The 26350-nt window shown below is 41.7% G+C and overlaps 1 protein-coding gene across 1 annotated transcript in view; it reads right to left on the minus strand.

Annotated features, from left to right (window-relative positions):
* The window catches only part of FKBP15 (FKBP prolyl isomerase family member 15), a gene marked incomplete in the record, with an annotated part of 58930 nt that overhangs the window by 17870 nt on the left and 14710 nt on the right, over positions 1–26350 (minus strand). The window contains 13 exon segments of the mRNA XM_014585562.2: positions 2877–2979; positions 4620–4714; positions 5149–5256; positions 5545–5654; positions 6917–7031; positions 9265–9371; positions 9852–9954; positions 13152–13259; positions 16984–17041; positions 17517–17659; positions 19976–20122; positions 22897–22965; positions 26304–26348. Coding sequence (XP_014441048.1) covers positions 2877–2979; positions 4620–4714; positions 5149–5256; positions 5545–5654; positions 6917–7031; positions 9265–9371; positions 9852–9954; positions 13152–13259; positions 16984–17041; positions 17517–17659; positions 19976–20122; positions 22897–22965; positions 26304–26348 — 1311 coding nt within the window.

Genomic DNA, 26350 nt, shown 5'->3' on the forward strand with positions numbered 1-26350 from the left:
AGTGAGACAGCAAAAAGCCAGTTCCAGGACTTGAACCTTGGTCAGCCATGTGGGAGTGTCCAGTGCCTTAACCACCACGCCACCTGCTGGTCCCCTGTTTTAAGTGTTTTTAGCTGCTCCAAAATTTTAAAAATTTACACACAAAAAATGAGGCCTTTCTCCTCCTGTATTCTGACCTACTTTTTCCATCTTGTTGCACATGGGTGGTTTCTTTTTCATCTTCCCATTTGTATTAAAGTACTAATATAATTATACAAATACTAGTATAATTTAAATTTTCCCTTTCCTATGCAAAAGACAGCAAAGTACATATACTATTAGTACATATAGATCTTTTTTATTTTTTTTTTGGTAGAGGTTTTTTGCCTCAGAGGGCTTGCCAGGGAAAGGGAAAAGACAGGGAGAGGGAAAGTAAGAAACTCCTCAGGGGGATAGCTACACCACCACCCCTCTCCTCCACTCTCCTCCCAGGATCTTGGGCATGCTTGCGCTCACGCCTGGTGTGAGTTTCAAGCCACTGGGTCCAGGACTTGAACCACGGTTGGCCATGTGGGGGTCCAGTGACATAACCACTAATCACTATGCTATCTGCTGATCCCAGTACATATACATCTTCTTCCTCCTCTTTTTGTAATAATTTTACAGAATTCCACTGTGTGAATGTACCAGCTTATTCTGCACTGCCAGACACTTGGATTGTTTCCAGTCTTTTCCCAGTACACAGGACAACAAACACATGTCATTTCATTTGTGTGTAAGTATCCCTTTCGGAAATTCCCAGAAACAGAACTGCTAGATTAAAGGGTAAATGCTTTTGTAATTTTGCATAGCACCATTAGTTCTCCTCCATGAATCACGTTATATTCCTACTACTCTCACACTTGTCAAAAATTGTCTATTTTTTTTTTTGACAGGTTTTTGCTATAGGGCACATGAGCTCGTTAGAAAGACAGAGAGAGACAGAAAGCGAGAAATCACCCCCAAAGGGGATGGCGATGCCGCAATCCTTTCTCCTACATTCTCCTCTTGGGATCTTGGGCACGCACGCACACACGCCCAGCATGAGTTTAAGCCACCGGGCCTGGGACTTGAACCACCATCGACTACATGGGAGTCTAGCGACATAGCCATTACACCAATTGCTGGTCCCCAAAATTGTGTTTTTTAAATCATCAGTGTTCCTTCTTACTGTGCTCACTGTACCCATCTGTTTTCAATACATTTATTCTTTGCCTTTTGCCAATACCTTTATCAGTTTACAGCTTCCATTTAGGATCTGATATTTTGACTATCCTGAAGGTGGAGAAAATAAAACAAAATTGTATATAAAACAAAAATAACTAGATCATGAATAGGTACCTCTGAGAGTATGAAGTTACTCCAAAAAATTTGTAAAAAAAAAAAAAATGGAATTAATGTGTAGGTTATTTTGGTGCTAAAAGTATTGAAATTCATGCATAATTTTTCATGATATGCATTTTTTCCATTAATGTTTTGAAGACCCATCATACATATGCCCTTTAGAGTAAGCTCTAATATACTTATTTTTTCTATTAAGCAGCCTTAGGTTTTCATTAAGGTTAAACATAGATGACAATGGCAGCTAGGACTTTCACATATAAGAGAAGTTTTATCCATCTCAAGTAGAATAAAAGTTTGACTCAGAAAGTCCCGCTTCGGGGACCAGCAGTCAGCATAATGGCTATATCGCTGAACTCCCATGTAGTCAACTGCGGTTCGAGTCCTGGACCCAGTGGCTTAAACTCATGCCAGGTGTTTGTGCATGCATGCCCAAGATCCCAAGAGGAGAACGAAGGAGAAGGGACTGCGGCCTGGCCATCCCCCCTGGGGGGGGGGGGGGTCTTCTTGTTTTCTGTCTCTCTCTGTCTTTCTGGTGAGCGCATTTGCTTTATAGCAAAAACAAAACAAAACAAAACAAACCAACAAATAAACAAAACTCTCCAAAAAAAAAAGAAAGTCCCTCTTTAAATGATCTAATGAAAACTAAACTAACTCAGAGCTCAGACGACTACATCTACTCATGGCTCCTGGAGTTCACTAATATCACAGCAAGCATCATACACCCAAGAGATTACTGGGAAGGGATAAGGTCAAAAAGAGAGGCAATAGAATGAATGGTTACTCTCTGGCCATAGGACAAACAAAGCAGAAGTTCTTTTTAAAATCCATGATCCTTAGCAAGAAAGGCCTGTTAGAAGCATAAAAAATAGGGGCCAGCAGTTGGCGTAATGGCTATGTCACTGGACTCCCATGTAGTCAACCACAGTTCGAGTCCCGGACCTGGTGACTTAAACTCACACAGGGTGCATATGCATGCATGCCCAAGATCCCAAGAGGAGAATGGAGAAGGGATTATGGTGTGGCCATTCCCCCTGGGGGGTGATTTTTCGCTTTCTGTCTGTCTCTCTTTCTGGCGAACACACACAGTCTATAGCAAAAACCTCTTCCCTTCTCACCCACCAAAAAAAGAAGCGTAAAATACAACCCCTCACCCACACGCACATGTACGAGCACAGAGAGAACAGTAGAGGGATAAGTAATACATTAACAGTGATTATCTCTTAAGTGGCAAAACTATGGGACTCTTCTTTGGTTTTGTCTATAGAATAAATGTAGTTTCTAATAACTGTTAGTGTAATCAAATTACTAACATCAGTGACTGTTCTTGAGTCAACTTACTACAAAGCATATTATAAAACAGAAATGGGGATGATGGATATTTGAAAATCTGTTTTAAGGTTTCTAGTTCCCTTTCTACTGATGGTAAAATTCTGCCAAGAAGCTGGTTGGTCAGTACATACACCACTCCTTAGCTCTAAACGTCCTGACCGGGCTTTCCTCTCCCGTTATTTTACCTTCTCTTGTTCAGCATGCAATACTCTTGCCTGTGTGTTTTCTGTGGCTGTTTGGAGTGAGTTGTTCCTCTTCTCCATCATCAAGTTACTCTGCTCAACATACCTATGAAAAAAATAGGAAAAACAGAAAACATTTTTCAATTAACAAAAGAATGCCAGGCACAATCCAATGCCCTTTCAAGCCTCAACGTTGCTCTACGCCTTCATCAGAAATAATCTGGGCCCAGTTAAATGGGGGGTCAAGGAAGCCAGATCCCACATGGCTGACCAGGAAGCTCACAAGAAAGCACACTGGGCACACATGTGCATGCCCAGGACCCCAGCAGGATGGAGAACTGGAGGAGTACAGCATGACCAGGCCCCAGTGGGGGGTGCTCACTCTCTCTCTCACGCACACACCCTCTGGCATAAAAATAAAAGATACAATTTTTTAAAAATCTGAAAGCACTTTGTTTTCCTTAGATCTGCGACAAATTTGGAGGCAGGAATCTGGACCTGAAATGAATTGCTCTGCATAAAGGAGAGGAGAGGAATGTGAAAGGGTGTAGGGTAACTGAGAATGAGGGAGGAAAGAAACCTGAGTAAGAAGGCTGTCAAAGAAGGAAAGAAGAGGGGGGGGCAGCAGTTAGCATAATGGCTATGTTGCTGGATTCCCATGTAGTCAACCGCGGTTCAAGTCCCGGACCTAGTGGCTTAAACTGCTGAACGCATGTGCATGAGAGCCCAAGATCCCAAGGAGAGAATGGAGGATAAGGGATTGTGGGATTGTGGTGTGGCCCGGTTAAATGGTGGGTCAAGGAAGCCAGATTCACCCCTGGGGGGTGATTTCTCGCTTTCTCTCTTTCTGGCGAGCACACGTACCCTATGGCAAATACCTCCAAAAAAAATTTAAAAAGAAGAAGAAGAAGAAGAAGAAGAAGAAGAGGAGGAGGAGGAGGAGGAGGAGAAAGCCATTCCACCAATCCCATCATGCTAGGATGAGACCCTGAGGAATGTTTCTTTAAATGAATTGATTTGTGTGATATGTTCGCCTGAACCCACTAAATTTTAAAAGGATCTACAAAATGATAAAATACTTCAATTTTCTTTTTAATTTTTAAATTTTTGTAATTTTCTATAGGGAATATGCACTCAGTAGAGAGAGATATAAAGGGAACGAGAAGAAAAGGGAGAAATCATCCTCCGGGGAATGGCCATTCTCCTCTCAGGATTTCAGGTATGTACGTACATGCACTTTAGCATGTTTTTCAAGCTGCTGGATCTGGGACTTGAACTGCACAGTCGGCCATGTGGGATCCAGTTGCCTTATCACACCATCAGCGGGGCCCCAAAATACTAAAATTTTACATGAAAGTAAGCGAGGGCCTGGGTTCATTCTGGTTAATTAAAATAGAATCGGCCCACAAAGAAGAGAGAAAAGCTGATCTCAGAGTATTCTAAGTACTAACACCATTTTCTCATGAAGAAATGAGGGCCAGAGGGGACAAATAAAATGCCCAAAGCCATACAATAAATGAGGGGGTAGAGCCAGGAGTCAAAGTCAGCCTATTGGGCTGTTTCTACTGAAATGCCTCTCAGAAACGAGGCAATACTTTACATGACAGGCCGGAAACAGGAATGGTAGAAACACACGTGTATTTATTACATGTGCAAACACTGCCCTAAGCGAATGCATATTTAACTTGGGCATTTCTTTATTAAACCCCTTTGTCCATCCTAGCCAAGCCCCGTACCTGTCATTACCTCTGATTTCGTTCAATTAGTTCACTAATCTTGTCGTTCTGTTCTTCTATCCGACAGCTCTTTTCAAGGATCTCTTGCTTCAACCTTTCGTTTTCCTAAATTCAAAATATATGATTCACAATGTCAGTGTCTTAAGAGAAAAGTGCCAGATAAAAGGGAATCGATTTGGACAGGTGACATCATTAACACATTTTGAGACGCAAGTTAGAGCACACATCCGCACAGAGACAAATAGGCAAAACATCATGTCCACTTATACCTGACAAACACGAAATTACTGTGCACAATGGCTCGAGCAAATGACTATAAAATGAAGTGGATTTCTGAAATACGGTCAGAAAGATATTCCAGAATCTGATCCAGATGAGTCACTTGGACTAAATTAAGTCATGATGGATTTTCAGGATTTTCTAACCCAGGATAACCTTTATCACGTGCCCTCGGTTTCTGGAATGGAGGCTTTAGAGGGTGGGGAGGGAAGACAGGCAAGACCTGCAAGGCTGAGTGTTCTATTCCCGATCAGCCTCACCTGAATGATTCGCTGGATATTGCTCATAATCATGCTTGTTTCCATTGTAACTGACATGCTAGGAATAAGCATGGAATTGCCAGCACTATGTTTCTGTAACTCTTCAACCTACAAAAGGGAGGCCAAAGACCTTGTGAGAAAATTTAAAATGGAGAAATACAATTTGCCCAAGATGTAACCATTTTCTTGAGGGAGCTAGTAAGTTTCTGAGATAATCTTCAAACGTAAACTAGTTTTCTCCTGCTAATTCCCAAAATAACAGTAAGGACTCTTCTAGGGGAAAAACCACTAACTGCTATGAATACAAAGAAAGTTCACCTGCAGTTCTGACAGCTCCCTGTGTACACCCCGCTTACGCCCCCACTTTCCACACAGCCCCAATCCTGACTCCGTCACCTTAGTCATGAGGTGATCCATTTTATCAGCCACTTTGCTGACTGCCATTCGGATTTCAGTGTTATGTTGCCGGGCCTCAGTCATGAGAAACGAAGCCATGTCACCTGATCCTAAGCAGACATAAGTCAAGAAGAAACAAACAAAACTGGAGCAGAGGAAACTGCACGAGGAAAAGCCAGTAGCTCTCACAAGCATGCCCACTCTGAACTACCACGGCACCAGCAGCTCAGATTGCTTCCCCATTCAGCCCGCTGCGTGCCAAGCCTAGACTGGACAGGGTGCCATGAAATACGATTCTAGTGCTTGGTGAGTTCTCAGTCTGCTGGGGAGGCTGATATGTAAACAAAGTATTACAACAGAGTATTTTAGGTGCAAGAAATGGACCATGTACAAGGTACAAAAGTAGCACAGAGAAAAACAGGATTAACTCTTTGGTGACACATAGATACAACTGTGTCCCTCGGAGGAGAGAGTGGAAGGATGGGTAACAGGGGAAGGCTTTACAGAGAAGACAGTTTTGGGAAATGAAGAAGGGTTTCCCAAATGGAGAAGGGAGAGGGCTTCTAGATAAGGACTGTATTCAGGAAACCCTTACCACTTCAGACCACAGATTATGCTGGCTTCTGCTTATCACCAACTTAAAACCAAAGGTGATCACTAAGCGAAAGAACAAACCATACTGCAAGGCCGGAAACAATCTCAGCTGCTTGCATTTTATTTTGTTTTGATTTTGCATGCAAGATATCCACATTTGCAGATGCATACAAAATATGTGAAAAGTCACCCAAGTAAGTGCTAACAATGGTTTTCCTATGGTCAGGGGAGTTTAATGATGGGGAAGGACGGTAACTTTTTACTTTATATCCTTGTGTATAATTTAACATTATTATAAAAAATATTAGCTTCATAATTTAAAATGTTTAACAAAGGAGCTGTCATTCGGGACCCTGAACACCCAGAGTCTTCAGGCTTTCTCCCAACTTTGCCAATGCTTTGCTCTTTCACTATTTTCTATAAACTCTAGCCACTATGAAAGAGGAATTAGAAAGTCCGGTAGGAGGAAATGCAAAATGTGGAAATGTGGAAAGAAGGAGGAAATGTGGAAAGAAGGAGGCTTTTAGGGATGTTGAAAGTGTTCTGTAATTGGATTGTAGTGATAATACACGACTGTAAATTTCTTTAAAAATCCTTTGAGTTGCACACTTAAAACAAGTGACCTGTATGGAATATAAATCATATTCTAACAATGCTATGATCAATAAAGAAGGAAAAGAAACAATAAGTAAAGAGCTATCAGAGTGAACATAAAAAAGCAAGGGTAGGAGAGCACGCAAGAGCAAAAGACAAGAAACTGAGGGAATCTCCCCCATACCTTGAAAATGGGGTGACTGAGAGAGTGGTGCAGGGTACAAGGGCCGAACAGGCTGCAGCTGGGAGGTGACGGCGGGTGCCTGGGGATATGCGTAGGCCTGCACACCTGCATAGGGCTGAGAAAGGGCCAAGTGACTACCGTTTGCAAACCATTCCTGTGCCTTACATTTCCCTTCAGTGGAATAAGGTGCTAAGCAGGGGGGAGACGCGGGCTCACTGAAGCTAGAGCTGGATGAGATCAGGGGTAGGCATGGGTAAGACTTACAGCAGGAGAGTTATTTATGTAACCCGGTGGTCAGCCATGACTGAAGTCCTGCCTGGACACTGAGGGAAGGTCTCTTGTATTGGGACCTAGTCCTCTGATGATAAGATTCAATTCATTCCCCACTATTAGGCTTGTTGTGTAAGAAGTTTTAAAACTAAACAAACTCTGCTTAAGTTTCCATTGAGTTCAAAGGAGTGTTCATTGAGATTCCAAACGAAATCCACCAGTTTCCAAAGGATACTCCTCTGTTAGATGCTGATGCTTATCAGTCACCTCAACGGTAAAATGAAGACCATAACATCACCTCATAGGGTTATCGTATGGACTAAATGAAGTGACAGAGAGAAAAGTTCTTAACAGTTGGTGAGGTAAGTGCTCGCAGATAGCGGATGCTCAATAAACAGCAGCTATCATTTTAATAACGGTGGTTATTCTTTCCTGAACTAAGGAAATCTAGCTCACTCCCTGTGACAGAGGTAAGACTACCTAACCGTTAATATATATCTCTCTCTCTCTCTCTCTCTCTGAGTGTCTTTCTGGTCAAATTAAAATAAATGAATGAATAAATAAAATAATTCTTAAAAATATCTATACGTATTTAAAAATATATATACATATTTTAAAAAAATGTCTTTGTCTATAGTGAAGAGGAATAGGTATAAAGAAAGAAAGGCTGAGATTTATTTCAGTTTTGATACTCCCCATCCGAATGGGACCCAGCCTGCTCATCACTCCTACATCTCTACTAAGAATCAGCAAGGCGGCTATGGGGCCGGCAGGTGGCATGGTGGTTAAGGTGCTGGACTCCCACATGGCTGACTGCAGTTCAAGTCCTAGACCTGGTGGCTTGCTTTCTCACTTTCCCACTCTCCCTCTCTCACTCTGTCTTCCTCTGGTCAAAAATAAAATAAATAAAGTTAAATAAAAATAATTCTTTAAAAATAAAAAAGAATCACCAAGGCGGCTAGCCTGTGCCCAGGTGGTTAGGGCCACTGGATCTCACATGTCCAACCACATGGTTCACGCTCCAGACCTGGAAGCTTGAAAACCACACTGGGAACACGTGCACACAAGCCCAAAATCCTGAAAAGAGGGAGAAGTGGAGAAGGGGTTGCGGCATGACCAATCCCCGCATGGGTGCTTTCTCGGTCCCCTCACACATCTTGCTGGCAAGTGCACATGTCCGTGAGGAAAATCAAAAAGCAAACAAAAGAGAGTCACCAAGGAAGTAACTCCTGCTAACAGCGCTGAGGCGGAAGAGTCGGCAAAGGCAAAAAGGCTGCTGCCCATACCTTCTGTTCTCACAGAAAAACATGAATGAATGAATAAAATAAAACATCTACTTTGAGAGATCACTTTCAAGCCTAACTAGACAACAGAGCCCAGGTGTACTTCCCATGCAACTTTCATAACCATTCGGCAGGATATAGAAAAGAACTCGTAACCATTCAGTTGAGTATAGAAAACACAAAAGATGGAATATAGGGACCAGCAGATGGCATAATGGTTAAGTAGCTGGACTCCAACATGGCTGACCATGGTTCGAGTCCTGGACCCAGGAGCTTGAAACTCAAGCCAGGCACATATGCATGTGTGCCCAAAATCCTGAGAGAAGAGTGGACAAGAAGGAACTGTGGTATGACCATCTCCCTAGGGAGTGATTTACTGCTTTCTGTCTCTCTGTCTCTCCAGCAAGCACACGTGCCCTATAGCAAAAATTTCTCTTAAAAAAAAAAAAAAAAAAAAAAAAAAGATGGACTATATATCCTTCCGTTAGGCATGTGTGCAAAGGAAAGGACACAGTGATTGGTCTCTTATTACGTACCAGCCCAGGCCTACTACTGGGTACTTCGCTTGTTCTTGCAGCTTTTTTATTGCATTTAATTTGTACAGTAACCTGTACAGGGGGTCATTATCTGCCTGGTTTAGAGATGAGAAAGTGGTAGTTCAGGAAGTGGGAAAAATGACAAACTTCGACTCTGGAGAACTGCTACTGAGTGTAATTTATAGGAAGAAGAAAAGACACTGGCTAGAATCATAATAAATGATAGCTGATAATTAATCTGGGTTTTAGATGTTGTTACCTGAAAGGACTGGGTATTTCCAGAGACAGCTGGGTGTGAATCGAGAGTTGCAACTTGCATTAAGGCAGCAGAGGGTGCTTGTAGCCCAGACACAGATGGCTGAGGTGCTGAGGTAAAGCAAGACATTATCACCGTTAGCCGCCCCCGGCTTCCTGGTATGAACCAGGACTAGCACCTTACATACCGTCATGACTCAGGACAGACCACTCTCCTCATCCAGTTTCCTAAAACCAGCTCCACTGGCGTGCAGCAATGGGCTACTGGAAGGAAACTGGGTGTTCCCAAGTGCATCTGACTCAGACTTGTGATCCCATCAGCTGACAGGAAGTACAGAATAACACACAGGAGTGTCTCAATAGCCGAGTGCTGATTTCCAAAACTGACAATGCAACACAGCAGGAGTTACAACAAGCGAGTCAAATACATCTCCAGGTCCAAAACTGCCCAACCCAGGGACAAACGGATAGGGTCTACACTCTAGTCCAGGTCTCAGGACTAGAACTCTGCAGTCAAATAGTGAAGGAACAGTGAAGACGACTATGGTGCTGACCCAGCTGGAGGCCATGGTGCTCAGAGAGGCTCCTTACCCTGTGAGGTCATCTGTGGTAACACTGGATGGGCTGGCTGAAGAGAGGGCTGGATGGATGGGGTCACCACGGGCTGCCCAGCTCCTCGCAGAGTATTCACCTCCTGAAACAGGCACAAGGGTTTTGGTTACTAAGATTGGGTCCTTAATGGGAGACCGAGGCTGACTTCTGCCCTAAACCTGCTTCCATCACAGGATTTCTAGGCAACAAGGAAGAAAAGGCAAACAGAAAGCCAAGAGTCTAGGGTGTGGGTTGTGGGGAAAAAGCATCTATTATGCAATAGAATAAGAGCCTGTCTCCCTGTAAATCATATAAAATAATCAAATAGATCTAATTTCCCTAAACTTTCTCAGTTTCTGATGTTTTATTGTCTGAGGTAGTTAAGGTAACAGTTCTCTACAACGTATCCTTTCCCAAACCAGCAGTTACTTAGGACTAGTCTAATCTATTCCCATAAACAAGGTGTCTCTTGCAAGGAAACTCCAAAAGAATCCAGCCGTGGGAGTCAGCAGGTGGTGTGGTAGGTTACGTGCTGGTCTTCCACATGCCCAACCACAGTTCAAGTCCCGGACCTGATAGCTAGCTTTCTTTCTCACTTTCCCTCTCTGTTTGTCTATTGCTCTCTGGTGAGTGTGCATGCTCTGTAACAAATTAAAAATAATAATAAAGGATAAATTAATTTAATTTTAAAAAATCGAGCCTCTTCTCTTCTACCAAATAATCACCATAGGTTTCAAGGTACTCGGTAAAAATCAGGACAGGATTTGCTGCTCCTCATTAACATATGGACAATACAGTTTAGTGTGTTTCCTCACCATTTTTTTGTCTTTGTAAACTAAAAGCTCTTCCAAAAATCATAGCTATAACTCTAATCAAAGTTATTCTGCACCTTCCTGCTGCATATAAGAAACAGAGAAGGTTGAGGCACAACATAGAGACTGATCTGCTATGCTATCGTATAAAGGTTCTTAGACATACTTTCACCTTTTTTTTTTCAAGTTTTTGCCCATAGGGTGCATGTGGTCACCAGAGAGAGACAGTGAGAAGGAAAGTGAGAAATTACTCCCCAAGGGGGACAGCTATGCCACAGTCCCTTCTCCTCCCAGAATTTTGGGCATGTATATACACGCACCTGGCATGATTTTCAAGCCACTGGGTCTGGGACTCAAACTTCAGTTGGCCATATGGGAGTCCAGTGCTTTAACAACCATGCCACCTGCTGGCCCAACATTCTTTTACTTTTGAACCTCTCCTCATTTTCTGACATTCTCTTCTGGGGAAATATCCCAGTTTTAGATCATTACTGCTCTAAATCAACATAGAACAAAAGGAGTTATGATCAAATCAAATCTTATCTTCTTTTCAAACGTTAACTTACATAGAGCTTTTCCAGAAAGAAATAAAATTGTAAAAACCAAAGTATATTTCAGAAACATGTTTGACAGTTACACCTTGTCTTTGTTTTACAATAAAATGAAAAAAAAAATCCTTAAAAAAAAAAATCTGTGAGACCAGCAGTATGGCTATGTCGTTGGACTCCCACGTAGTCGACTACGGTTCGAGTCCTGAATCCGGTGGCTTAAACTCACCCCAGGCACATGTGCGTGTGTGCTCAAGATCCTGAGAGGGAATGTGGTGTGGCCATCCCTTCCAGGGAGTGATTTCTCACTTTCTGTCTCTCTGTCTGTCTCTATCTTTTTGGTGAGCGTACACACCCTAGAGCAAAAACCTCTCCAAAAAAAAAATCTCTGTTATGTATTTCAATTCAATTGAGAAAGGACAGGTCTATCGAACAAGGACCTAACCACCAGGAAAAGAATTCAGTTAAAAATAAGTTACTTAATATCATAAACCAAATTCCAGATGAATTAAAAACTTAGATCTAAATCTGAAATACTTTTTAAAATAGGTTTTTAGTAAAGGGCACATGTGCTCACCAGAGAGAGAGAGACAGATGTAGTGGGGGATGAGAAAACACCCCCAGGAGGGATGGCCATGCTACAGTCCCCTCTCCTCCATTTTCCGCTCAGGATTTTGGGCATACATACACACACACCTGGCGTTTTTTAAGCTTCCAGGTCCAGGACTCGAATCACGCAGATGGTGTTGTAGACTCCAGTTGCCTTAACCACCCCACCACAGGCTGGTCCCATAGTTTGTTTGTTTAATCTATTTTTTTTTTTCATGAGAGAAACTAAGCGTGGGGGAACGCAAGAGAAAGAAAAGAGAGACGGGCACCTCCTCAACATGGTCTTGACACCGGGATCCATCCCTGTCCTCCATTAAGAAGGATCATGGGCATGTGTGTAAGCTCTTGGTGTGTACAGGGAGATCTTAGGATGTAGAATCAGGACCTTCTCACATGGCTTCAGCATTGCAAAATGCCAGAACAGCGGGCCTGACAGATTCTATTTCAATAAAATGTTTGAGCTAAAACATTTTATTTCAATAAATTTGAATAAAATTAGATTAAGTTACAGTTGCATATACTGCTAAGACATTGCTATTCAAAGGCTAAAGCCACAAGGGAGGCCTGGGTTTGACTCACAGACCAACCAAAACAGGCCTGAAGAGATGGCATGCACCTGTAGTTCCAGACAAACGCAAGGATAGCATGGAGCAAGAGGGTCACATGGCTAATCTCTTAGTGATCTCTCTCTCATACAGTATATTAATAAATACTTAAATAAAAAACACCACAAAATCAAGAGACCTAACAGCTTCATCTTTTGTAACAAATAGATAACATGAGTGAGAAGACCAGCATTTCTCAATAAATCTTTTTTTTTTTTTTTGGAGAGATTTTCACTGTAGGGCGCGTGCGCTCGCCAGACAGACAGAGAGAGACATAGAGACAGAAAGCGAGAAATCACCCCCCAGGGGGGATGGTCACACCGCAATCCCTTCTCCTCCATTCTCCTCTCGGGATCCTGGGCACGCATGCACACGCGCCTGGCGTGAGTTTTAAGCCACCGGGTCCGGGACACGAACCGCGGTCGACTACGTGGGAGTCCAGCGACATAGTCATTACGCTAACTGCTGGTTCCCTCAATGCATCTTAAAGAGCAATCTTAATTGACAACAGAAGCTCTAACAAATGAAGGCTACATTACATAGCAGACATACGGAACTGCCTCCATTCCTCAGTAGGAACACCACTCTGAATCGTTTTGCACATACAGCCTTCTCAAAAATAATTCTGGGTTAGAGGCAGAAAAAGAAAAAGCGACCATTTCAACCAAAGGGACAGAAGATGGCAATATCTGTTCTATTCATTCTAACGGAGTCAGGAGGACTTACTTCGAGTTCTGAGTCATTGGAATCCAGCTGTGGTGGAATGATGGGCAGCATGGGCTGGCCCATTTTAGCCATCCGAGAGATCAACTTGGCCTTGACCGTATCAGGACTCTAAAAAGAGAGCAACAGTCACAAAAATCAGGGTCATCAAGATTCGTTACGTTCAGGCAGCTCTATTCTTTTTTTTTTTTTGGAGAGGTTTTTTTCACTATAGGGCGCGTGCGCTTACCAGACAGACAGAGAGAGACATAGAGACAGAAAGCGAGAAATCACCCCCCAGGGGGGATGGTCACGCCGCAATCCCTTCTCCTCCATTCTCCTCTCGGGATCTTGGGCACGCACGCACACGCGCCCGGCGTGAGTTTTAAGCCACCGGGTCCGAGACGCGAACCGCGGTCGACTACGTGGGAGTCCAGCGACATAGCCATTACACTAACTGCTGGTTCCCCAGGCAGCTCTATTCTTTTGACCTTTATGTCAAATTCTTTAACAAATTCCCTTGCCATAGTTATCTGAAATAATTTCCTTTAGAAAATGGGAACTACATGATTCTTGTAGACAATAAACTGAAAAATTTTAAAAACAAACAAAAACGATTTCCTGTACAGAAGGATACATAGGTTACAATTCATAATAGTAGTAAAAATAATCTATGTATAATATTACTTCATTTTAATCAAGTCTTCCACCAGGCATAATTACTCTCATCTTTGAGATGAAAAACTAAGGCAAAGATGTTAAGGGAGGGAGGCATGTTAGTCGATAGTACCCTTTTCAAAAGGCTGAAGCAATCTGGTAGGCAGACATTTAGGAGAGATTTGCGGAGAGGAAACAGGAGTTCTTTGTTCTAAATTGTTCTGAGTTGGCATAAACTACACACTAGAGCAAGCACTAGAAGATTCTGTATCCATTAACTAACTGGTCCAAAGTGCAGTCCTCAGAATGAAGAAGAGTATACAGCCCCAAAGGTAGGCAAGATCGGGACCAGCAGTTGGCGTAATGGCTATGTCACTGGACTCCCACGTAGTCGACTGTAGTTTGAGACCCGGATCTGTGGCTTAAAGTCAAGCCAGGCCTTTGTGCGTGCGTGCCCAAGATCCCGAGAGGAGAATGTCGGAGAAGGGATTGCGGCGTGGCCATCCGCCCTGGGGGGGGTGATTTCTCGCTTTCTGTCTCTGTCTCTGTCTTTCTGGTGAGTGCACGTGCCCTACAGCAAAAACCTCTCAAAAATAAAATTAAAAAAAAAAAAGCATTACTCTTTGCTTGCTCCTATGTAAAGGAACACTGAAAGGATATATAAGAAATTAATAAAAGCTAACTAAGGAGTATGAAATAGAATAGGGTAGATGAAATAGAAATGAGTCCTTGCAATGCATATCTTGTTTATCATCTATTCAAATAAAATGCAAAAAGGAGGGCTAATTTTATGTTAAGTAAATGTTGTCTTGATTACAGTGAAACAGAATTGTTCAAAAAAGAAAACAAGTAGGCTAGCAGATGTATACAGTAGCTGTGACTAAAGTACAATGGCATCAATAATGTGCAATGTTTGGCTGTTTAAAAATCTGAGAACTTAATTTCTTTTTTCTTTTTAATTGCCAGAGGGTACATATGCTTGTTAGAAAGAGACAGAAAGAGGGAACCAGCAGTTAGTGTAATGGCTATGTCACTGGACTCCCACCTAGTTGACCGCGGTTCGTGTCCCAGACCTGGTGGCTTAAAACTCACGCTGGACACGTGTGCGTGCGTGCCCAAGATCCTGAGAGGAGAATGGAGGAGAAGGGATTGCGGAGTGACCATCCTCCCTGAGGGGTGATTTCTCGCTTTCTGTCTCTATGTCTGTCTGGCGAGTGCATGCGCCCTATAGTGAAAATCTCTCCAAAAAAAAGAAAAGAAAAGAAAAGAAAATAGATGGAGACAGAAAGACAGAGAGTGAGGGAGAAATCACCCCCATGGGGAATGGTCATGCCCGAATACTTCTTTTCTTCCATTTTCCAACACACTGGGAGTTGAGACACGCAAACATATACATCTGGTGTGTTTTTCAAGTGCCTGGGGCTGGGACTAAAACTGCAATTTGCCAGATGGGATACAGTTTCCCTTAACCACTAGGCTACAGGGCTGGCCCTATTTTTCAGTCTTATTCAGATTCTTTAAACTTCTGGGTTTAGGGGACCATTTTACACAAATCGGATCAACTATCTGTTTACTAATTCTTGCTTTGTGCTGAATACATACAAGTAAACCAGGGTCGAAGAGGTAGTACGCATCAATTTCCCTGCATGCACCTTCTCTAGTTCCCAGTGTGGTAGGGAAGGCGTTAAAACTTGGAGTGCTTTACCCATGGTCTGGTCCACCTACAGCAAACTACCGCATAGTTTAGGAAGTCCTAAAAGGCATTCAAATCTGAACTTAACTAATACAGTACTCTCTGCCTTTCATTTCACAGAGGCCCAGGGACCTATGTGCAGTCAATTAATTGGTGAATTGGTGCCAAATTCCTCTGAGAGTGAAAGAAGGTGAATATGAGTGTTAGTGACAATTATGGTAATAACAGAGCTACTGCTCAATGAACTTTTACAATATGCCAGACATAATACTAAAAACTCCATAGGCAGTATTTTAAGTTCCATTTGAGATAGGCAATCTCCAGTTCATAGATAAGGAAAGAAACTTGAAATTCAGGGAAGTTAAGTTCCTTCTTTATTTTTTTTTTTAAGGGTTTTCACTATAGGGCACGTGAGCTCGCCAGACAGACAGAGACAGACATAGAGACAGAAAATGAGAAATCACCCCCCAGGGGGGATGGTCACGCTGCAATCCCTTCTCCTCCATTCTCCTCTCGGGATCTTGGGCACACACGCACACGCGCCCGGCGTGAGTTTTAAGCCACCTTTTAAGCCACTGGGTTTGGGATGGGAACCGCGGTCGACTAGGTGGGAGTCCAGCGACACAGCCATCACGCTAGGTGCTGGTTCCTGAGGGAAGCTAAGTTCCTTAAGGTCACAGAGAGTGAGTATCAGAGGGTGCCTAAGATTAACTACCAACTTACTGTTCTTTGAATAAACAGTATTTCTAAGATTGAAGTATACTTTACCTGAGAGGCTCCCCAATCTAATACCATTATCTTAATAATAATCAATGCTACCACTTATTAAAGACATATTATGGGAGCAGCAGGTGGCATGGTGGTTAAGGGCCTGGACACCCCCATGGACAATTGTGGTTCGAGTTCCAGACCTGGTGGCTTGCTTTTTCACTTTCTCTTTGTCTCTCATTTTGTTCCTCTCTGGTCAAATTGAAATAAATAAATAAATAAACATAAATAATTCTTTTTTAAAAAAATACATATTATACAGGGGCTGGTAGGTGGCACGGTGGCTGAGGCACTAGACTCCCACATGGCCAGCCATGGCTCAAGCCCTAGACCTGGTGGCCTGAAAATCTCAATCAATCAATCAATCAATCAATCAATCAATGAGCTATAAAAAATGACGTCATGCCATTTATAAATATCTCTAATCTTGACAAGAACTGTGTAAGGGGACTGTGAGAAGTATTTCCATTTTAATAATGAAGAAATTGAGGATCAGAGAAATTAGATAATTTTCTCAAGGCCAAATGCTTATAAGAACCAAGAGAAGAACCAAGGGTATGCCTACCATTAGCCCAGGATAACTTACAGCGACACCCACGTAGCAGGAAATGAATAATGTAACTATTGATTTCTAACCTAAATCAAGAGTTCTCAACGTTTCCCCTTTCTCCAGTCCACCACAGGCACATGCGACCTTCTCAGTATATGAGGGGTGAGAGAGACAGCTCTTAGACTTACCGTATTTATCGTAAGCTGTTCGGTGAGGGAGTTAGATTTGGAACGGAGAGCCGGCTCCCTGAAAGCAAACGAGCATATCGTGAGACAAAAACAAACTCCATGATCTCAAACTCAGGTTATACTCAACAAGCAAATTGTTTTTGAAAATGTTTGCCAATGTAATGGCCAAAACATAGAATTTTAACTCTTCTCTAATTTGCACACTTTGAATGCTAGTGAAGATTAACAATTTCCCATCCAAATGCTTATTAACTGAGTTTTATCCCCATGGATATAGATTTTGTGTTTATGCCTTTTGCTCAATTTTTCTCCCAGTTTTGCAGGTTTTTTTTTAAAATCCGAGTTAGTGATTTTATAGACTATAAATATTAATCCTTTGACAAAGAATATGATGCAAGTATTTTCCCCATTTCCCTGGTCTGACTTTTTCCCAGTTACTCATTTTAGTTTTTAACCATATCTCTATTTCTGAAACCCTCTGAGAATCACTTTTACGAACAATGAAAGAGCTTGATACAACTGCGGTATCTCACCCAGACTTGAAAGGCAATGATGTGGGTGGGGACACAGCGGGATCTGCAGAGACGTTGTCAGCACCAGGTATGGGAGACGGGGCCGCAGAATCCCGGGAAGACACACTGTGCCCGTCAGAGCCAGAGTCTCTGGCAAACTTCACCTGGGGAAAGAGCCACCACAGGTGGGACAGGCTGTACACGCCCTTCTCCCACCACCCTCCTTTCACTTACTTCTTCTGTATTACCTAAGCCATAACCTAGTCATTGTAGGCAAATCAGAATACGTAGATAAACAAAAAAAAAAAGCTAATAATCACCTGCAATTTAACTATCATATTATCTGTGTGTTACGTATTTTTCATAAAAATGGGCCATACTGTTTTGTAATGTGTTTTACTCACTGACACATTACCATATTTCCATGTCACTGAATATTAACGTGCAACATTAATTCTAATGACAGACAAGTATGTCTGACTTCAAGGGTCACGTCCTTTATTGCTATGGTCTACAGGAAAAAAGAGTCTCCAAAAGATTTTAGGAACTGAAAGTCATAAAAATCTGGACGGTTACAAAATACATTTTCTCCATTCCTCACTGCTAGTCATTCGGCTTATTTCTAGCTTAAATAATACTTCTATGAATAGTTTTTCAGCTATATTACTGCATATAATCTTAAATACTTGTCAAATATAAACTCCCAGAAGGGAAACAAACTTTTGGGTAAATAAAATATGCTCACTTTTAAGACTTTTAATAGGTACCATTAAATTTTCCACAATAAAGATAAAACTAGTTTTTTTAAAGAATTATTTGATTTTATTTACTCATTTTTTAAAAAAAATCTGATCAGAGAGAGAGAGAGAAAGTGAGAAGGCAAGCCACCAGGTCCAGGACTCGAACCATGGTGAGCCATGTGGGCGTGTCCAGTGCCTTGTCCCAAGAGTGAACTAGTTTAGACACACATAGTGTATAAATATTTCTCACACTCGTATCACGCTGTGTATTAACATGCTCCATCAGTCTTGTCCATTTAATATGCATGTCAATTTATAATTCTTCGATTCTTGGCAAAATGGAACATTTTTTCTTAAGTTTACAAAAGCCAGTATTGGTAAGGATTTCTTCAAATGCAAAGAAAAATTGAGAGACTAAAAAAGCTATAAAAAAAGGGACCAGCAGACAGCTCAGTAGTTAAGGCACTTGGACTCCCACGTGGCCAACCTGGTTTGAGTCCTAGACCAGGTAGCTTGAAAATCATGCTAGCCATGTATGCATGGGTACCCAAAATCCCAGGAAGAGAATGGAGAAGAGGGGACTGTGGTGTGGCCATCTCCTCTGGGGGGTGATTTCTTACTTCCCCTCTCACTGTTTCTTTCTCTCTCTGGCTAGCATGTGCACCCTATGACAAAACCTTAAAAAAAAAAAAGCTAAAAAAAAACCTGGCAAATGGGAGCACATCACTGTAGGAGTGTTAGAGTGGCCTGGCAGAAATGAAGGTGTCCCATTAGAAGAAAGTTACTGAGGGCCTGCAGGTGGTGTGATGGTTAAGGTGCTGGACTCCTACATGGCTGATCATGGTTGGAGTTCCAGACCTGGTGGCTTACTATCTCACTTTTTCTGTCTCAGTCTAGTGAGTACACATACCCTACAGCAAATTAAAAAATAATAATAATAAATTAAATTAAGTTAAAAAATAGAGAGCCTCTGAGAGGATAAAATAGGCACAATAAAGCTAATCATAATATTTATTATTTACATTTTATAACACAGTAACAAGCACTATCACACATGATAAATATAAATATTGGGTCATTGGGGAAGTCATGACACCTTTTTGCACAGAAAAATACATCATGACTTTTCTGATGACTCAATATATAGCAAAGAGGGTCATTTTGGGGGAAGGTATAGTATTAATTTTTTTTGTGTTTTTTTTAGAGAGATTTTTGCTATAGGGCATGTGCACTCATCAAAAAGACAGAGAGAGACAAAGAGACAAAAAGTGAGAAATCACCCCCCCACACACACAGGGGATGGCCACACTGAAATCCCTCTTGAGTGTGAGTTTTAAGCTGCTGGGTCTGGGACTCGAACCACAGTCGATTAATTGGGAGTATAACAATGTAACCATTATGCCATCTGCTGGTCCCAGTACTAGGTTTTTTTTTTTAAAAAATTAAGGTTTTTGCCATAGTGAAAATGAGAAATCACCTCCTAGGGAGATGGTCATGCCACAATCTCTTCTCTTCATGCTCCTCCTGGAATACTGGGAACGCACCCACACACACGTAGTGTGATTTTCAGGCCACCAGGACTCAAACCATGGTTAACCATGTGGGAGTCCAGAGCCTGAATTTTATTTTTTAAAATAAATCTATATCTTCAAAACTTGATTTCTGAACATGACCACTGAATTTAATTAGTGGGTATATTCAGAGGGTTCATCAAATACAACACAGCACAGTTTTACTCACCCGCCTAACTTCTACCTCCAACACCAGGATGGAGTCTGTCGATTGAGTCCAGCCTATTACCCCCTCAGAGCCCGCAGCACAGGCAGGAGGGATGATGAGCAAGCGCTTTCCTCCTTTCTTCATGCCCAGCATTCCATCCTCCCAGCTCTTTGGGAAAGAGAGATGAGAAAAGGTTCATCAGTTAAGAAACTCCTCACAAGTGACCAGCAGTTAGCGTAATGGCTATGTCACTGGTCTCCCGCGTAGTCAACCGCGGTTTGAGTCCCGGACCCGGTGGCTTAAACACACGCTGGGTGCATGTGCGGGCGTGCCCAAGATCCCGAGAGGAGAATGGAGGAGAAGGGATTGCTGCGTGGCCATCCCCCCTGGGGGGTGATTTCTCACTTTCTGTCTCTCTGTCTCTCTCTGTCTGTCTGGCGAGCGCACGCGCTCTATAGCAAAAACCTCTCCAAAAAAAAAGAAACTCCTCACAAGACATAGTAAAATACTAGAGCATGAAGTTTCTCTTATCCACATTTCTAGTTTAGTCTGTGCTTCCAGAGGTCAAGTTCAACCATCACCCCACATTGATTATAAAATTATCTAGAATATCTTTCTTTTTATGGTGGAACTTTTAATATGGTGGTGCAAGGAAAGACTTAAGAGAGAACACAAAGACATAAGGAGAAAAAAGGGCACATGGACATTGTTGGTCACTGTCTGTCTTGAACCAAGACGTGCCAGGGGAGAACGTGAATACAGACCCCTGCTAGCACAGATTCTGCATGTGAGGCAATGAGCAGCCTTGTCCTGGGAGAACCACCACCTTCATCATGATATCTCCCCCTTGCTAGAATACAGCTTCTAAATCTACTTGTAAAAGCTGGCATATCTGGGGTTGGATAAAATATAATTAAATCAGATAATGAAGAAAAAATGGGGAGGGGTAAAAGAATGCAATAAGAGAGAAATAAAGGTTATCATTTAGTAAGCACATTTTCCTATGTACTGTGATAATCATTTTACATGCTTAATCCCCCAAAAAACTTCCTAAGGTTGACTGCATTATCCCCATAATTTTGTTACGGCAGACTAAGTCAAAAGATATGTGCATTTTACAAAGGAAATAAAAAGAAGCTCAGTGTGGACAGGTGACTTGCTTAAAGTCACATCTTCTAGATCCTGAAGAGAGACCTAAGAAGGACATACAACCTTTGTCCTTTATACTCCCAAGCTGTTCTTTCCAATGATACCACTTTTATTTTTAAGATTTTACATATAAGGAAACTAAAGTTTATGGAATAACCTCTTGTTAACCTTTCGCTTAATGAAAAATTTTTTATATTCTTTAAGAGCAATATAAAATTCTACTCTATGGGAAAAAACCCTAATTTTAGGGCTAGTCTTGTGGTACAGCAGTTAGGCCCTATGCACGGGGAGCCAGATCCCATATGGCCAACCACAGTTCAAATCCCTGCTTTGGAGGAATAACTAGCCCAAGATCATACAATTACTAAGTTATTAAGCCAAGATCCAACTCTCCATGTGTCTAGGTTCGAGGATCATGCCTCAACTGCTATAATCCACAGGAAAAGAAAAAAATCACCAAAAAATTCCAGAAGATGAAGCAGTCATCAAAGTGATGAATGGATGAATGAGAACTGTATAGTGTATGAGTATGTCCTAAAACCAAATGACTCTCATGTGTAAAATACTTTTTTTAAAGAATTATTTTATTTAATTTTACTCATTAATTCATTTATTTTAATTTGATAACACACACACACAGACAGAGAGAGAGAGAGAAGGAAAGTGAGAAAGCAAGCCACCCACCGGCTCTGGGACTTGAACTGTGGTCGGCCATGTGGGAATGTCCAGTGTCTTAACCACCATGCCACCTGGCATTTTTATATATAAGAGTATTTATTTTATAAAATAAACACTCTTTATTTTATAAAATATAGTTGATAAAAAACTCACCACCTAAACCTAGACCCTCTCATTCTCCTTTCTACGTCAGAGTTGCCTTCCACAGGGATTGGCATGTGCTGACTCAAAGCACCCAGACATGAGAATCACCTTTTAGGACACTCTTCTACAAGTAACAGGGTCACCTTCCCTGTTAGGCTATAGGAAGAATGTAGCTTCCTCAGAGTCACAGGATGAAAATGAAAAAGTAGGAACTGGGACCAGCAGTTAGTGTAATGGCTATGTTGCTGAACTCCCATGTAGTTGACCGCAGTATGAGTCCCAGACCTGGTGGCTTAAACTCACGCTAGACGCGTGTGCGTGCATGCCCAAGATCCTGAGAGGAGAATGGAGGAGGAGGGATTGTGGCGTGGCAATCCTCCCAGGGGGTGATTTCTCACTTTCTATCTCTCTGTCTCTCTCTTTCTGGCGAGGGCAAGCGCTCTATAGCAAAAACCTCTCCAAAAAAAAAAATAGGGACTATAAAACATAAACGTATCCAACTTCAAGATAGTGTTTCATGTGTAAAAATATTTCAAATGCAGATAAATTTTTCTCTTCCTACTTCTCCTATTTTTAGAAGTTCCAGATTCTTAGAAGATATAACTAGGTTAGAAATTCCACAAAACTTGGGACCAACAGTTAGCGTAATGGCTATGTCGCTGAACTCCCACGTAGTCGACCGTGGTTCGCATCCCGGACCGGGTGGCTTAAACTCACACAGGGCATGTGTGCGTGTGTGCCCAAGATCCCGAGAGGAGAATGGAGGAGAAGGGACTGTCATGTGGCCATCCACCCAGGGGGTGATTTCTCGCTTTCTGTCTGTCTCTGTCTGTCTGGCGAGTGCATGTGCCCTATAGCATAAACCTCTCAAAAAAAAGAAATTCCACAAAACTTCATCTAAATTTAAGCCCTCTCCAACTGAAGAAAAAAAGGAAAAAAAAGAACATGCAGAAACAGAGTGAAGCTTTTACCTTGATGACTTTTCCTGACCCTAACTTCAGGCGAAGCAGTTTATCTTTGTTAGCTGTGGAATCAAACACCTGAAATTTGAGAAAAGTAAATGAAGTCAGCCAATTTCACAAACATAAGGGGACTCCAAAAAGTCTGTGGAAAAATGGGATTAAAGTCTGAGTTAATTTTGGTGCAAAAATTTTTGAAATCCATATATAGTTTTTCATAATGTGTATTTTCCATTAAATTTTTTTAAAAAGAATTATTTTCTTTAACTTTATTTTAATTTGACCAGAGAGGGACAGAGTGACACACACACAGAGAGAGAGAGAGAGAGAGAGAGAGAGAGAAGGAAAGTGAGAAAGCAAGTCACCAGGTCCGGGACTCAAACCACAGTCATCCACGTGGGAGTCCAGCACCCACCATGCCATCTGCCGGCCCCACATCTCCCATTCATTTTTTAAAGACCTCTCTAATAATAATCGTCATGAGGACCAGCAGATGGTGTGGTGGTTGAGGTGCTGGACTCACACATGGCCAACCATGGTTTGAGACCCAGCAACTTTCTTTCTCACTTTCCCATTCTCTCTCTCTGGTCAAATTTTAAAAATAATGATAATGATGAATAAAATTAAATTCTTTAAAAAAAATAATAATCATAATTATGACATTTAACTAACTACATACCAGCACAAAAATAGGGGGTATGAAATATACCGGGAAAATAAGTTTTTTTTATTCTTAGGTATTTCTTTTTTCTTGCCATAGGGTGTGTGTGCTCTTTGGAGAGAGAGAGAGAATAAGAAAAAGCGAGAAACCACGCCTCCACCCCACCCCCGGGGGGAATGGCCATGCCGCAACCCCTTCTTCCCTATTCCTCTCTTGGGATTTTGGGCATGCACATGTATCTAGCATGTTTTTCAAGCCACTGGGTCCAGGACTCGAACCATATAAATCATGTAGTAGGCCCTGTGGGATCCAGTGCCTTAATCACCTTGCCACCTGCTGGTCTGGAAAATAAGTTCTTAAAGGACCTGAAAAGATGGGACCACATTAAAATTACAGGGTGTTATCACAATGAGTATCTCTGAGCCAATGTTTTTCCAGATTTAGAAAAAAATACATTTTCTATCAACATATACTCAAGCATTTCTCATTTATAAAGGATCCTCAAATAAATGATCTGTGATGCTAACACCAATCTTGCTAGGTAAACAGAGTCGAGGGTTATTCACTTTTATCCACAACTAGAAAAAAAATAAGAGCATAAATGACTCAATCAAGGTCAAATAATGATAAAAACGGGACTTGAATACATACTTTCAAAAAATTCATAGTCTAAAGATCTGTCATACTATATTGTTTTCTTTTATCTTTCTTTTTTTTTTTTGGAGAGGTTTTTACTATAGGGCGCGTGTGCTCACCAGAAAGACAGAGACAAAGAGACAGAAAGTGAGAAATCACCCCCCGGAGGGATGGCCACACCGCAATCCCTTCTCCTCCAATCTCCTCTCGGGATCTTGGGCACGCATGTGCATGTGCCCGGCGTGAGTTTAAGCCACCGGGGCCAGGACTTGAACTACAGTCGACTACATGGGAGTCCAGCAACATAGCCATCACGCCAACTGCTTGTCCCTATCATACTATATTGCTTTGGATGGCTTAATAATACAAACAGGTCTTCAAAAAGTTCACCTCAATGTGGGTGGGAAGGAGGTCAGCCTACTGCTTGGGGTTACGGGAGCCACATCCCGTATGGCCTACTACACAGTTTGAATCTTAGATCTGGTGGTCTGAAAAACCTGCCTGAACTGCTGAGCATATGTATGTGTGTGCCCAAAATCTCAATGTGATGCAGAAATGGAGAAGGGACTGCAGTGTAACCATATACCAAAGGGAGTACTTTCTCCCTTTCCTTCTGTTTCTCTCTGGCAAGCACATGCACCCTCTGGTACATTGTTGTTTTTTTGTTTTTGTTTTTGTTTTGTTTTTTTTTAATTTTTCTTAAAAAAGGCAGACAGTGCAGCAACAAAAAATGTTATATGAACCAGTCCCACATGGTTCTCAGTTCACATCTGGAGACCTCCCAGAGTACGCTAGGCATACATATGCCAATGATTGGGGCTAGCTGGAGGCTGGAGGTGGATTGCAGAGTTGAGGTTGTTATTCTCTCTCTTAATCAAAGAAGAAATAAACAAATAAACTTATCTGCTGATAATGTATAATGTCTTTGACTGAACTGATATAAATGTATTCATGCTGAGAAGATTCATTTTGTATGCTGTGGAAATGTATATGATTGAATGTAAAAAAAAAAAAAGAAAATTCAAAAAAAAAAAGACAAATGAAATAAAATAGATTTTTTTTTTTTAAGTTTGCTATAGGGCACATGAGCTTGCCAGAGAGAGAAAGAGAGAAAAAAAAAGAATAGTAAGAAAGTATTACTAGAGGGGATGACCACGATGCAATCCTGTCTCCTCCATTTTCTTCCTGAGATTTTGGGCATGCATGCACATGTGGTCAATGTGATTTTCAAGCTGCCAGGTCTGAGACTTGAACCATGAAGTTGGCCACGTGGGAGTCTGTAGAGAGTGGCCCGAATTGGAACAAACATGGTGACCTTTAGATACATGCAAAATGTGGTTCCATGGGCAGTCATATACAAGACAATGAACACCATCAACATGTAAACATGCTAGCTGCCTCTTTGTTTCCAAAACTGCAGAATATCAGGTTAAAAAAAAAAGCCACATGTGTTCATCCAAATTGACCTAAAAAGATTTTATAAAAACTTAAATAAGACTACACGGTGCCAGGTGTCATGTTCATATCTTCAGCCAATTTACATCTAAAAACTGGCTCTACACTCCACTTCCCCTTCCCCCATTTTCTGTCCTTCAAAAAAATAAATCTGAGAATGGTTCAGGAATGACTGCCTCCATCAGAGGAATCAGGACCACCCGATCCCCACTTTTCTTTACTTGTATGTCTTTGTGTGTTTATTTTTATGTTTATTCTTTAATGCACAACAGTCCCCTCCCCCAACACACCTTTGTTTAGCTGTGCAAGACATGACAGGAGTCAGCCACCTTAACCTCCACGCCACCCGCTGGCTCCATATAAAAAAATTTAAAAAGAATATATTCAATTTTAAAACTGGTAGAGGAAGATAAAACATATTCATGAACAATCAGCAAAAATGGTATTTGTTTTTTACTTTCCCCAAGTAGAAGACATAGAATAATACTGAGTAGACTTGACATTTTAGCATTTTATGAATATGCTCCCAAAGCAGTGTGACTTCACCATGCTCTTAAAGGATTTCTATTTCACAAAGGAGCAATTCACGGTACTAACACCTCAGAGTAAACGATCTTCATGTGATTTAAATTAAAAAAAAAAACCTCTTGCAGGTACATTTTCTTACCTGGCCAAGCCCATGATTCTGAAAGAGCCAGCCAGTATAGGCCACCT

Source organism: Tupaia chinensis, unplaced genomic scaffold (assembly GCF_000334495.1).
Source record: "Tupaia chinensis unplaced genomic scaffold, TupChi_1.0 Scaffold000081_1, whole genome shotgun sequence".
Taxonomy (NCBI): domain Eukaryota; kingdom Metazoa; phylum Chordata; class Mammalia; order Scandentia; family Tupaiidae; genus Tupaia; species Tupaia belangeri.